The 14827-nt window shown below is 42.0% G+C and overlaps 1 protein-coding gene across 1 annotated transcript in view; it reads left to right on the top strand.

Moving 5' to 3' along the window:
- The window catches only part of OBI1 (ORC ubiquitin ligase 1), a 121247-nt gene that overhangs the window by 71145 nt on the left and 35275 nt on the right, over positions 1–14827 (top strand). Inside the window, exons 4-5 of the mRNA XM_085622078.1 lie at positions 6924–7190; positions 14343–14431. Of these exons, the coding sequence (XP_085478204.1) occupies positions 6924–7190; positions 14343–14431 (356 nt within the window). The remainder of the gene's footprint in view (positions 1–6923; positions 7191–14342; positions 14432–14827) is intronic.

The raw sequence follows: 14827 nt of genomic DNA, 5'->3' as shown, positions 1-14827 counted from the left end.
GTTTGTGTTCCTTTATTTTGAGATGCTTTTAGTATTACTGTCACACACACACAACCACACACACCCACAACCACACACACCCACAACCACACACACCCACAACCACACACACCCACAACCACCCACACAACCACCCACACAACCACCCACACACAACCACCCACACAACCACCCACACACAACCACCCACACACACAACCACCCCCACACACAACCACCCACACACACACACCCACACACAAGCACCCACATAACAACCACACACAACCATACACACAACCACACGCACCCACACACACCCACACAACCACACACATACACAACCACACACACAACCACACACACAACCACACACACAACCACACACACAACCAAACACACAACCACACACACACATACAACCGCACACACCCCCACAACCGCACACCCCCCCACAACCGCACACCCCCCCACAACCGCATCCCCCCCCACAACCGCATCCCCCCCCCACAACCGCATCCCCCCCCACAACCGCATCCCCCCCCACAACCGCATCCCCCCCCACAACCGCATCCCCCCCCACAACCGCATCCCCCCCCACAACCGCATCCCCCCACAACCGCATCCCCCCACAACCGCACCCCCCCACAACCGCACCCCCCCACGACCGCACCCCCCCACGACCGCACCCCCCCACGACCGCACACTCACCCACAACTGCACACACCCCCACAACCGCACACACAACCACCCACAGAACCACCCACCCACACACCCAACCACACACCCACACACCCAACCACACACCCAACCATGCACCACCACACACCCACCCACAACCACACCCACACACATACACAACCACACACAACCACAACCAACCACACAACCAACCAACCAACCACACACACAACCAACCACACACACAACCAACCACACACACAACCAACCACACACACACATACAACCACACACACATACAACCACACACACACATACAACCACACACACACATACAACCACACACACACATACAACCACACACACATACAACCACACACACATACAACCACCCACCCAACCACCCAACCACACACACACAACCACACACACACAACCACACACACACAACCACACGCTCACCCACAACCGCACGCTCACCCACAACCGCACACACACAAAACCAACCCACCACACAACCGCACACCCACCCACAACCGCACACCCACCCACAACCGCACACCCACCCACAACCGCACACCCACCCACAACCGCACACCCACCCACAACCGCACACACCCCCACAACCGCACACACCCCCACAACCGCACACACCCCCACAACCGCACACACCCCCACAACCGCACACACCCCCACAACTGCACACACCCCCACAACTGCACACACCCCCACAACTGCACACACCCCCACAACTGCACACACAACCACCAACACAACCACACACACACCCACCCTGTTTTCTTCCCCCAAACCCCTGCGGTGCGTGTGGTGGTGGGGAGAGTGTCTCCCTCTTTCTCCAGACCTGGCAAGCCATTACTTTGGACAAGTGGGTCCTTCAAATTGTAGCAAAGGTTTACACCCTTTCCTTCCTTCATAACTCTCCCACCATCCTGCCTCCTCCCAAACATTTGACCATTCTTCAGCAGGAGGTGGTAGCTCTCCTCCTCAAAGTAGCGGTGAAGTATGTGCCAAAGAAGGAAAAGGGCCAGGGTTATTGTTACATGTGTTACTTCTGGTGCCCAAGAAGGATGGCGGTTTGAGTTCGATTCTGGATCTCAGGAGCCTGAACTTCCTCAAAAAGGAAACTTTCAAGATGCTGACCCTAGCTCAAATTCTCCTGGTGTTGAAGCTTGGAAATTGAATGTTTTCACTTGACCTGCTGAATGCATACTTCTGATTGCCAGAGCCGACGGCCTGAACCAGCGTGTCTCTTACCAGTCATGAGTGTCGTCTTCTACCGGACTTTGACCAAGACATCTTCGCACAATGGGGCAGTTCTCAGGTGGACTTATTCACCTCCTTGAAAAATGCTCCATGCCAGCAGTTCAGCACCCTCCGTGATCCGTTGAGGGGAGCATTGGGGGACAGGTTTCAGTTGCGGTTGAACTTTCATCTGCACTACGCCCTCCCCATACCCTTGATTCCTCGAGTTTTGAGGAAGATTTACCAGGGTGTGGTAGGATGACCTGCGCTTCTTCATTTGTCCCCCACTTCGCCTTCCATTCAGGCAGGACCTTTCCTTGTAGTTTGGGGGGGTGGGGGTGAGGGGGGGGGTGGTTCTGCACCCCAATCTGAAAGACCTCCATCTTCATGCTTGGAAATTCAGCAGGGTCAGCTGAGCCCTTTTCAGCTGCCACCAGAGTTAGACATCATCTTATATGCTCATCGCCTCTCCACTAAATCTGCTGATTCTGGGAGATGGGCCAAATATTGCATGGTGTGTATCACTTAAAGCCCAAATTATCTCAAGTGCTGCATTTTGCATTTTCACTTGCTCAGAGGTGATGTGCCATTGGCACTGTAAAGGGCTATTTAGCCGCGATGTCCGCTTTCCTCTGCCCGCCTGATCAGCTATCCCTCTTGCCCCCTGTTGCCATGCGTATTCTTAGGGATCTTGCCAATCTTTTCCCTCCTACTCCCTTTGTGGTTCGTCAGTGGCACTTGAATCTTTTCCTTACCTTTTTTGTTTGGGACTTTGTTTGAGCCGCTTCACAGATTTACCCTTTGCATGTTGCCCTTCAAAACTCTGTGTTTACCTCAGTCACGGCTGCTTGAATGGTCAGTGAGTTATAGACCCTTAGCGGTCACCCTTGTTTCACTACCTTCTTTTCCAGGCAAGTTGGTGTTGCAAGCTGAAAGTGGTCACTCCTTTCTATCTGGGCCACCCCTTCACTCTTCCGAGCCTCTTCCTTAACTTCTTATCCCACGAAAGAGGAGTGGTTGCATCGTTTGTATCCTCAGCACGAAGTTAATTGCTACCTAAATCACACCATGGACTTTTGGTCGCATTACCAGCTCTTTGTCAGCTACTTTGGTGCAAAAAAAGGTAAGACGGTACACGAGAGGATGCTATTTTGGTGGATTATTATCTGCATCAAGACCTGCTACTCCTTAGCCAAGAAGGAACCTCTTGAAGGGATCAGAGCCCATTTCACTAGGGCAAAGTCGACCACTTCTGCACTCGTCCAAGGTTTCCCCGATTGAAGAAATCTGTAAGGTGATGATTTGGGCTTCCTGGCACACCTTCGCAAAGCATTATTGCCTTGATGTGGAGGTGCACGTAGATGGACATTTTGTCAAGGCTGTGGATGGACACTTTTCCAAGTCTGTTCTGCAAGATTTCTTGGTCTAATCATCCATCAACCATCCTCCTGGGCAACGTATTGCTACTAAATCTGTTTTACTGGTAAGGAATCTGCAGGTAGAAGTAGACTTCAGAAGAAAAGTTACCTGTGGTCATGATCTTTCTGGTGGATACTCTATCTCCCTACAGATTCTAAGCTGAACCACCCACCTCCCCTTTTGATGGATGACTTATAGGGAAAATTAATAAGATCCCATTGTATATTGTTATGTTACTGCAATCCACCAGTGATGTCAGTCCTCCCTCTTGACTTGAAGGCTTGGGGAAAAAAGGACACTGACGTTGATACACTGGAGTGGGCACTTTATGGTCTTTATGGCGTTGCCTAACTCCACTTCCGGTGCCGACTAAGTCTAGTCTCCCCTACCGGCAGTTTTGTTGCTTTGAAGTTTCCAGATGCTGGGGGGTGTTCTACAGTTGAGAAATCTGCTGGTAGATAGTGTTCACCAGAAAGATCATTCCCGCAGGTAAGTAACTTTTTCTTCTTTACTATAACAAACCGCTGTATTTTTTTCCATACCTCTGCAATAAATACTGGGCCTGTGGTGCAATGACAGTCATAATCTGGCACCCTGGAATGCATAAAACCCTTGATCTGTTGCAACAGTGGGCTTTTTTTGGCTTCTTATAAAGAAAGATGTACAAGCACTCGTAAACAAGTGCACAGTTAGTGCCCAACTAATGAATCAACACATTAGACTTGATGGCTTTCTTCAACCCTTCAAAACTCTGAAAAGAACACTGTAATATGCATCGTGCTTGATGAATTAAGCAGAATGACTGCTTTTTTTCCTCCTACTAATCTTACTACAGGTGGCATTGGCTGCATTGTACATCATTTGCATTTATAGACTATATTGAGTAGGTGATGCTGTTATCACAGACCAAGTGCATTTTTCTATGTCCTTTCATCCACAAATGGTTAATCTAAAAGTAGCTTTCGGGCTCTGTAACAAATGGCTCAGGAATATGGAATAAACACCTCCTTGAGAATTCCCATTCTCCTGAGCCATCTTTATTCAATAATTCTGTAATTCCAGGTGCAACATGTGATTGTAACCAATGTTGGATAGCCCGCTGTAAATATGGCTAATACTTATTAGGCAAATAGATCATTGTCTTTATAGTCCTTTTATTCTGACCTGAGATATATAGATAAATATATAATCTTAAGAGGACCAGGGACCGACTTAACAAAAATGTCAAAGCTATTTTTACTTTTTATAGGAATATTAAAGCCATAGATTTTAAGGGTTGCTTTTATAAAAGTAGCCAGTCGAGCAGACTGGCAACCTTTATACACTCGTGACAAAATTAGAAAATGTTAGAAACCCATTATGGGTGGTGAATCAGTGAGTCCGGTCTCCTGCAACATTATCCCTGTACATCCCTCGCTAACAAATATATTTTAGTGGCTTTACACCATTGGTTGGAGCCACAAACCCTCAAGGAGACAATCACTTGGGAACCCTTCCTTGTTATTAGGCACAGTCAAAAAAAACTCTATTTGAGATGGCAGTTAACTGATTTGTGAGTTCCAGTACTTGTTTTCTATCTGGACCAAAACATTGCCCTTTAGAATTGTATCTACACCTTGGTATGCTAAACTTTCGACATTGACCTCGCTCATGGTACCCATGAAAACGTACTACATAGCCTCCTATGTTTGATAATAACTCAACGTAGGCTTGAATATTCATGAACTAGTTTTGTAACAAGCGCCATCAATTGCCATTTTATCTAATCCTATTTTCATGTGTTGTGATTGTATATTCCTGCTGTTAAAGAGAACAACAAATACGTTTTTGGTCTCATTTAACAAAATATAGGTTTATTAGCCCTACCAGTACTGCACCAAAGCATACTGACAATGAATATATTCTAACCACTGTATGTATATTTCGGCCTATTGCCAATTACCAAAGTTTCACTTACATAAGCATATCATTTGCTGTCCTTGCACCAAATGAAACACAAGGTCCAGTTGTTTAAAAAAAGAAAAGCTGGGGAGAGGGGGTGCCATTCTAGTCTTGCATTTAGATCCATCCTTAACATTTATATATGAAATATTTCTCACTATTCCTTTCCCCATAACAATTGTCATGTTTCCTCTTAAGGATTGTGCCTGATATTATTCAGTAAGACCAATATTTCCATACATAACCCGAGCAAGGAAGGGATATAATGTGAGAAAGTTTTTTTTTATTCTTATAATATTTTTACGTTTTATGGGATGTTTGATTATATTGGTGTATAATTCTTCCACATGTAGAGGGTTATTTGGATCAAATAATTCATTTTCAAGCAATTTGATTGATCCTATATTTTTAACCAGGCAAGACCTGTAAAGAGGCTAAGAAATGTAACTAATGGTTCAAAGATAAGTGCATGTTAAACATTATTGAACACTGGTAAATTAAGTGATCCTTATCGGGCTGACTACCTTTTTCAGTAACAGCTAATTTATAGAATTCATTGTGTACCATTGTACGAGGAACAAAAACATCTGAAATGCAGGTAGCTCAGCAGTGCTAGTTTGCTGTTACATGGTTTTTTACTTTTGCTCCAAAAAGATTTTCAGATGTAAAATGTGCTTTCAGAAGTATCGCTGTCAATTTGAATGGCTGGTATGGGTTTTATGGATAATGATTCCCTTTGGGCACGTGGGAGTGAGAGTGATAATTGAACTACTGTGTTGTAGTTGTGTGATTGGCAGTGGTATATTCTGTAACAGTGTCCATCTAATCCTAAATTAATGTCTGGTAGGATCTGCATCACTAGTGATTTGTAGTCATTCATAAGAGTCGAAATCCACTAAACATTAGTCTTGAGTTCTCACAAAACTCTCTTCTCGCTGCCATAAAACAATTCTGAAAGTATGGAAAGCCAATACTAGATGAATGGTGCTAAGAGTGCCTCTGTTTATACCTTTATACTTTTTTAATGTAGTCGATTCAGAGGCCGCATTTGATACCTTCACCTCTGGGAACCCAATGTAAAGCTGCTTGCCTATTGCCAACACAATTGCCGAAACATGGCAACTAGAAAGGGATGAAGTTTCCTACTAGTGTATTATAATAGCAGTGCACTTCTTTACAGAAGCAGTTCTCCTTTACTAGACATGTTACATGCACTTTATGCGAAAAAAGCCCTTATGTACACAGCATTGAGTCTAAGGATAGGTAGTCCTTTTGCTATCACTAGTGTGTTATTCTTGTGAGGACTTGACTTGAGAATAGTACTCTGTCCATATTGAAATCAACAAAACAGGACAGGACAGGACAGGAAAGGCAAGTGGGACTAGAAGTACTGACAGTAAGGTTCCCCAAAACACAGGAAGCTTATTTTTAAGAGCAGTCTCCCCTTCTATCTGGGAAACGTGTGCTTTAAGGCAAAATTGTAAATGCTACATTTGTAATTCTTAAATATTAGTACAAACGAATATAACAAAGTAGTCCTCTGTGCAAAATGTGTTTGTACTCTCCATTCTAACCAAAGTCTGCAATAATGCACTGTCAAACATATGTTTAACCATCTGTTGGTCATGTTCTTGTTCTAGGATGAAATAGAATCTTTAGAAAAGGAAGTGGAAGAGCTAAAAGCAAAGAATTTGAGCCTGGAATCGCAGTTGAAAATTGTCCTTGATCCTCAATCGCTAACTGAAGCCGATGGGAAGGAAATAGATAAAAATGAACGCAAAAAAGAAAAAGAGGATGACGAAAAGCTTGAACTTGATACAAAAAAGTTGGACGATTGGGCAAATAAACTTAAAGCTTTTAACAATATAGCTGTGAGAACAAGAGAAGAAATGGAGCAGTTAAAGGAGGTAATTTTTTAAGCTTGCCTTCGTTTTGTTGGGTGTCTTAGTATTGTGAATTTGAAAACTTAAGAGAGGAGGCACAATTCAGTAATGCAAATGATTACCAGTGCTAGGCTGGTGATTCAGCAGTCAGCGGGGCTCTTCGCCACTGAGATAGCTAAATACTTTTTTGGGGCTTGTCAAATCACTCTGAGGGGGCTGAACTTGAAATTTCTGATGCAACCCCTTCCCCGAACATCTTTCCTTCCATAGCCCTTGTTAAACAGCTGTTTTCATATACAGGTAGTGATAGTGTGTGTGTGTGTGTGCATTTTTGTGTGTATTTCTAGACACATCTAGTGTGTCTCACCGAGAAAATCAAAGTTAAAAGAAGTTAAGGTTGAGGTCTGTGCTAATGGTGGCTACAGCACAAAACCTCAAAGGGAATGCAATACACAAGTTGAGGTCCTACTTGAACCTTCTTGCCCAGCCCACTGTACTTACTGAACCTCCACACCCATCCTACCTATCAATTGGGAAACGTGGAAATGAAATGTGAGTGGGAGACTGAGCGCTTGTGTATGTTTGTGCAACTGAAACTATGTGGATTCCACTGAGTGGAAATGTGACAATTGTTTCTTTGGGAATACATTGTTAATGTGTGAAAGTGTAAGACACAGAGTACATGTTTCGTAGGTTTCCTCTTATGATCATGATGTTTTTATAATATACTCATTGTATACAAGTATTATATTAGATATTATACTGTGGTGTTAAAAGATTTTTATGTCAAATTTGGATTCTGTTTTTGTGCAATTATTATTCAAGATTTAATTCCTGCTATTGAGTAGTGTGCATTTATGGTATTATTTTTTTTTTTCAATATAGAACACCTTTATTGATATAAAGTACATATATACGCGGAACAAACGTACATGTTTCAGCATAGATATAGTCAATGCAATACAGTAACACTGGGCAGCACTTCTATATATTACTCATCGTAGTAAAGAAATAAAGATAACAAGTATAGTTTACATTGTGTCTCATTGGTTATAACGCAGTATACTTGCATGTCAGTAGTTTTGATGCTTTGTCGTCTTAACAATGTTGTGCTGGTATAAACTGGGGTCCTTAATGTACCATCAATCTGGCGATTTAGAGAAGGTTTTATTGCTAAAGAAGGACAAAGCAGTACAGAAGGGGAGGAGTAGAGAATGCCTAGATGAAAAGATGGGTGATAGTTAAGGAATTTCGGCTGCAGTGGTATATACAAGCGGAATCGAGGCACTAGTACGGTGCACTTTTTCCAAGAAATTAAGCAGAAGTGTCTTTGGGTTCATTAATGTGGTTTGTTCTGTTGTAAGCAAGCATCAAGAGCATACCACAGTTTTCCTGGCGGTAGATAGTGGATGTGATTTCTGGAAGTAGATGATGTCTGCGCTTGTAACAAAGCTGAACCAGACCCACCATATGAGGAATTAAATATTCAGGGAGCTTTTCCATTCTGAACGCATCAGTTTTGTTCCCATGGCCAACATGAGATCAATTATTTTGAGATCTATGAGGCTCGGAGTCGTATGGGTGAGGATGCAGAGATGCATAAGAGCTGAAATGAAGATTGAAGTCTTAAAGACGTGCTGCATCACTGTTTAAATTTGGAGCCATAATGAGTGAATAAGTGTACAATTAAATAATCTGTGCTAAGTCGTCCGGTTCTGATTTACAATTCCAGCTAAGGTTTGAGTCCGCTGGACCCAACTGATGGAGTTTCATAGTGATCCAATAGGCATTTTATAGGTGAGATCCACAATCTCATTTGCGCTAAGGCAGGTGAGCGCTCCAAATATTTGGCCTAGTCGTAGGTGATATATAATTGCCAGAATAGGATTTGTTAAGAGTGTTCGATATGTTAATGATAGTTTTCCGGAAAAGTTGTGGTTTGGGTGTTCAAAGGAAGTTGTATATTTCTGAGGCTACATGTCCTAACTTTGTGAATTTTTCTAATAAGGATGGGAGGCCTGGAGTATGGCTAGTACCCAGTTTCCAAATTACTGCTTTTAACTTGAGGAATTTGCAAAAGTTTAATTTGGTAAGTTTGTGTTGGAGTTATATATCAATAAAAGTGATAGTAAAAGAGATAGGATTAGTTTGGGTACCCAGGCCCTTAAACCGGTTAATCCCCTTTAATGCACAGCTTTCTCAAAAAATGTCAGCACTATCAATCTTGACATATTTGTTCAATCAAAAAGAGGCAGACACTACGAATTGGGTATTTTTGACCGTAGTTTTTTGTCTAGAGTGAGGAGAGAATCAATATTTTTTTAATGATCTCATGTAAGCGTCCTATATTAAGGTGATTAGTGTTGTGTACTGTGAGCAGTGCACATAAGGGGAGGGGTAGAGTTGTGGCTCTCTCCAGGAAGGAATATCGGGATTAACCTAGAAAACCCACCATTCGCCTTGTCTGTAAGTTCAACCTTACTTTCTTGTTTTTTCTTTTTTTGTCTAGTCTTTGTAGTGATATTCTATCTTTCTTGTTTTCCATAGAAAGTCTGACAGTAAGTTTTCAAGAGTTTTATAGAAAGAATGTGAAAATGTTAGTGGGAGCACAGTGGGAAACAGTCCATCCCGAACTGCCGGGTTAGGTCCTCCGTAAACTGGAATACAAGCAACCCAGGACCGAATTTGCCCTAGTTAGTGTTAATCAGCCAGGTATAGTTTAATTTCAGTGACACAGTGTGCACGAGGCGCACGTCTGGGCATAATGGTCTCACTTTCCGATGACACACTAATGTATACAAAAAAGTGATGACTGGAATGCTTGAGTTCAGATCAGATAATACTTTATTTCAGCCGTAAATTACAAGCAAAATGCAATCATTAAGAATCATTTAAAACATTTAGGGCCTGGTTTAGATTTTGGCGGACCGGTTACTCTGTCACTACAGTCTGCCGAAATATCATTGGGACACTGTAACCCATCCATCGAAATCGAAATCTGGCCCTTAGTCAGAGCCTCATCAACATACAAATATAAAAACAGCAAATAAATAATAGCATAATAAAATCAGACAAGGCAAAAACATTAAGAGCAATCTGTTTCCCCAGAGAGCAAGGTTAGGAAATCCTGCTGTGTGGGGCAATGCCACTCAGTCATCGCATGGGCAAATCGGACTTACAACAGCTGTCTATTAAAAAATCCTTTGTTTTCTTTTAGCGATAGCACACTTTAGAATAAAAACAACTGCTACTACACAGTGTGGGCAGATTTAGCCCTTGCAAATAATGCAGGGCCTCTGCACATCTTCCGATGTCACGTACTCTAATTAAAGGGAATAAAATCCTTTTAGAGAATGCCAAGTAATATTTGAAAAAGAAGGTGAAATGGAGCAGACTATGGGACGAGGACTAATCACGGGGACAAATTAACACATTACTGGAGTCAATCGTCCCAGAGGGAAGCTTAGGTGCCCCCTTGCAATACCAAGTCTAAATCTGGTCAAGAGGACTGTCTCAGGTAGCATCCACCCATGATAGATACGGCTCCATGTTGGGGGTGGTTTGAAAGATGTTATCCTCCCTTACAGAGGTTTTAGCTGATTCATCTTCCTCTCAAAGACACATTTTCCTGTTTTGAAAGGCTTCTTTACCTCAGGTCAAGTCAGCCTTGGTAATAGCGGAGGGGAAAAGCATTCCGGTCTCCCCAGGACAAGCATTTTTTGCTTATTGTATTGTAACCAGGGTATGGCCAATTCTCTGTTGCAGGCTAGGCAGCCAGAAATCTCCTTCCTATTAACACCTGCGTGCGGGTTTGCCCAAACACACCAAGGCACCAATGGGATCAATTTAATGCATTCTTCAATGTACTCAATACCCAGCTCCTTATGGACAATGTAGGTTTTGCAAGCCAGGAGCACGCCTAGAAGACCTCGCAGGACCCTTTTCTCTTCCATTTGGAGGGCAGTGATGTTGGAGTGTCCCCAGATAGCAGCACCATACGTAAGAATGGGGAGACATTTACTCCTATAAACTTTCAACAGAGGGGCCACGGGCTCTCAGCCAATACGGGAGGCTATGCTGTAAATATGCCAACAGCATTGGCAAACCTTTGAGAGGCTTTATACGTACAAGTACCCCAGTTTCCCCTGGCATCGAAAACCGTGCCCAGATAAGAAGAATACTGAGTAGATGCAACAGAGTGACCCTGTAGATATGCTCTTCATCCTCACAGATATGGGGCCACAAAACATGGTGTAAGTTTTAGAGCGATTTGGGACTAGACCCAAGGACGCCATATAGCCATTCCATAGCATGCTACATCTTGGAAATGTGGAGTCCTTCGATCATCCGATCTTTTCTTTCATGTGTTCTTGGTATTCATTCTTTTATGCTTTTTCATAGGTTGTCGGTCATAAATCATTCTGTGCTCAGGAAAACAAAGAGCACCTCCGCGCCCACTCCCCACAACAGAAATGCAAACCTTGAGTTATTTCTTGGCAAGCACATGCTGGTGATCTAAGTAGATCAGAAGATAGCCTTTGCCAGAGTCTTTGGTGCAGTGCAGTTTCAGTTATGTTCATGGGTTGTGGCGTAGCTAAGATTTCAATGATGATCCATCACTCATTGGGAGTGGCGATCCATGTGTGGACCAGAGTTTTAAACAGCACGAAAAAATGAAATGTAACATTGTTGTATTAAACAACTACATAATGTAACTGTTAGGGAGAGAACAAGGATAAGCAAATTCTCAGTTGCATGCAGCACAGTACTTTTGGATCTCTGAAGGAGGATCAGCAGACTTTGCAAAGAGCAGTACGTGTGTCAAAGGCAAAAATGGTTGCATGAAAATGAAAGACAGACTGCTCAGTTGCAAAGAAAGATGGCTGAGCTGTAGCTGACGATTCTGGATTTGTGAAGTGTGTGAAGCCTCCTTTGTTATTCGATGAACATCTTGAAACGGACCACGGAGACTACTTGTGTTATGTTAATTTGTTTTATTTTCTATTTTTGTTAAATTCTTTATTTGGCCAGGTGTATATTGGCAAGCATGAAGACAATTGTTGCTTCTCCAATGTTTATATAGAATGCTGGGGAGCCAATGATAATGTGGGAAGATTGGAAAGAAGCTTTCAAGAACTATTTAAAAGCCATGGGGGGAAAAGTGTATGTATCAAAAAAAGAAATTGGCACTACTAAAACCTAACTTGAGGTTTAAAGGAAGACCATACAAAATTTACCAATGCCAAGCAGAGTAGAGGATGCTATGAAGTGATGTATATGAAAGGGCTCTGGCTGCATTTCTGGAGACTGATGGAACAAATAAATGTAGTCATTGAACTGTAGAGTGTATAGAAAAATATGTGGGCTGTTTATTTGTTTTAGATTAGTTCTTGCAGGTTTAAAGATTTGCAAGTTGAGATTATGGAGAGCAACTAATTAATTGTATAAACAACTTTTAAAAGTTCAATAATGGACATGGTTACATTTGATATATCTTACTGGGGTATTGTGGAGTGAAAATACCCATTTGGGGCCTATTTTGATGCTGAATTGAGACAACAGGCGGAGTTGGCAGGGAGCTTTGGCAATCAGTGATTAAGTTGTAAGAGGAAGTGAAAGTGTGTGTTGGTGTGTCTGTTCGCTTGCATCTGTGATGCAACATGGACAGACAAAGTGGCATTTGTTTATTTAGACCTGTCTCCAGTTTGACTGTCTCAGTATCATGTGGACTAAGATCATAAAGTTGTATAGTGGCACTTTCAAATATTATTTCATTTACATGTTCCTGAACTAGGGGAGTGTAAACGAGCAGCCTTTCAGATGATCCCAACGGCTGGTATGCTAAAGGGCCTGGCTATCGATTAATCCAGTTATTACTATTGCATTTTTTTGCAGTAGCGGCTTGCTTAAATATAATTCTGCCTCCTTTCCTCCACAATAGGTGCACATCAGTGATGTAGCGTCAGTGCTACACAGGTGCCTTTAAACGGTACATACTATTGTTAGCGAATTATATTAAATTTATGTCGGCTGTTTTGGCAAAATAGCACTGGTCAGATGCAAATTAAGGATAAAGTATTTAATATGCTCCTCTGCTTGTTTGCTTTGTTTTAGATGGCATATATTTAGTGTGATAAATTGGAAAAACACTTATTTTAATTACTTTTATCTATATTAAAAGTTGTGTCTTTAGTCCTTTCTAAAATTATTTAGCTTGCTTTCAGCCTTTGACATTTTCTCGATAGTTTAAAAAAAAAAAAAAAAAATCATTTTGGGGGCCCGGTGAAATTATTTTGCAAAGAGTGGCATTTGCAAGCTTTAATACCTTTTGATTGTGCCCTAAGTAGAATACATTTGTGGGGGAGCATAGGTTCCAACTAAACAATTTGAAAAAAGGGGCCCTGGGATGTCTCCCTGCTGGGGCACGTAGGCATGTAACTCATCAGAGTAGTAGGGGCCGTGGGCCAGTGGTTGAGGGGCCCAACGTCACGTCAGATACACCATTTTCCCCCTCACCATTCCTTCATTGCATTGGTGCTTATGGCACCATCTCTACGTCATTGGGGGCGTGTAGTGGTGCAAGACTGAACTTATCATGGGATTACACTAGGATACCAGGTAGTTTAGTTACTTGTCCTGCTTCTATGTCGTACACTCCCATGTGTACCACATCACTTACCAACCTCTTAGTCAACTAGTTGTTCATTCATTATTTACCTTGTTTTTCTTCATAATTTATGGATATTTTTGGAGCTGGGAAGATGGCCAATACGTCAGGCGTAGGTGGTCCTTTAACTTTAATTATTCTCGTGCTACGACGAAAATGTGCCTGTGCCCTGTTAAATTGAGAAGTATGTACCCGTAAGTAATGTGTGTTTATGCTGACTATTGGAATTTGCCTATGAAGGAAAATTTAGTCGTGAAAAAACATGAAAATGCCATTAGAACTTCAATTATTTTCTTTGACCTTGCTTATGCGAAATCAAAAATGTAAATATTTTAGACGGAACGGTAATGTGTGTGTGTTATTTTTTCTTAACACCTTGTTGTATTTGTAAACTCCCTGACACGACAATCGTTTTGTTTCTCATTTTTTTCTGCAGCTGTCTCCTTGATTGGGAGCAAAACCACCTGAAGTATAATTTCTGTGTTCTTATTGTAACTTTTATTCTTTAGGCAAATAAGAAATTAAGAACTGAAAACTGTGGCTTTGTGAGAGAAAATTTGCGATTGAAAGCCGAAGTAGATAGCAGATCGCCTCAGAAGTATGTAAATGATTGTAACTGGTTGAATTGTATGGTTATGTTAAAAATATTTAAGCTCGATTTTGCTAATTTACACTGTACTTGTTTTAGTGGTGTAGTTTATTAGCTTCTAGCATAAGTCGTTTAGTGATGGTGTTAAAGAACAATGACCGTTTTTTGTGTGTACTTTGTTTACGATTAAGGCAAACCTCGTTTTCTGGGTTTTTTTTGTTAGTTTTTTTTTGCTTTTGCATGAAGTCTTATTTTGAGACAGACACATTTCGGAGGTGTCAAGGGCCTTGCTAAGAGCAACACAGTTGTGAAGAACATGTAGACATGTAGTGTAAGGAAAAGCTAACTGCATTCCCAGGTGCTGTTTCCTTTTCCTTTTTCTTTTCTTTCTTTTTTAAACCTCTT

The sequence above is a fragment of the Triturus cristatus genome, chromosome 8, assembly GCF_964204655.1.
Source record: "Triturus cristatus chromosome 8, aTriCri1.1, whole genome shotgun sequence".
Taxonomy (NCBI): domain Eukaryota; kingdom Metazoa; phylum Chordata; class Amphibia; order Caudata; family Salamandridae; genus Triturus; species Triturus cristatus.
This window is presented reverse-complemented; position numbering and strand designations above follow the sequence as displayed.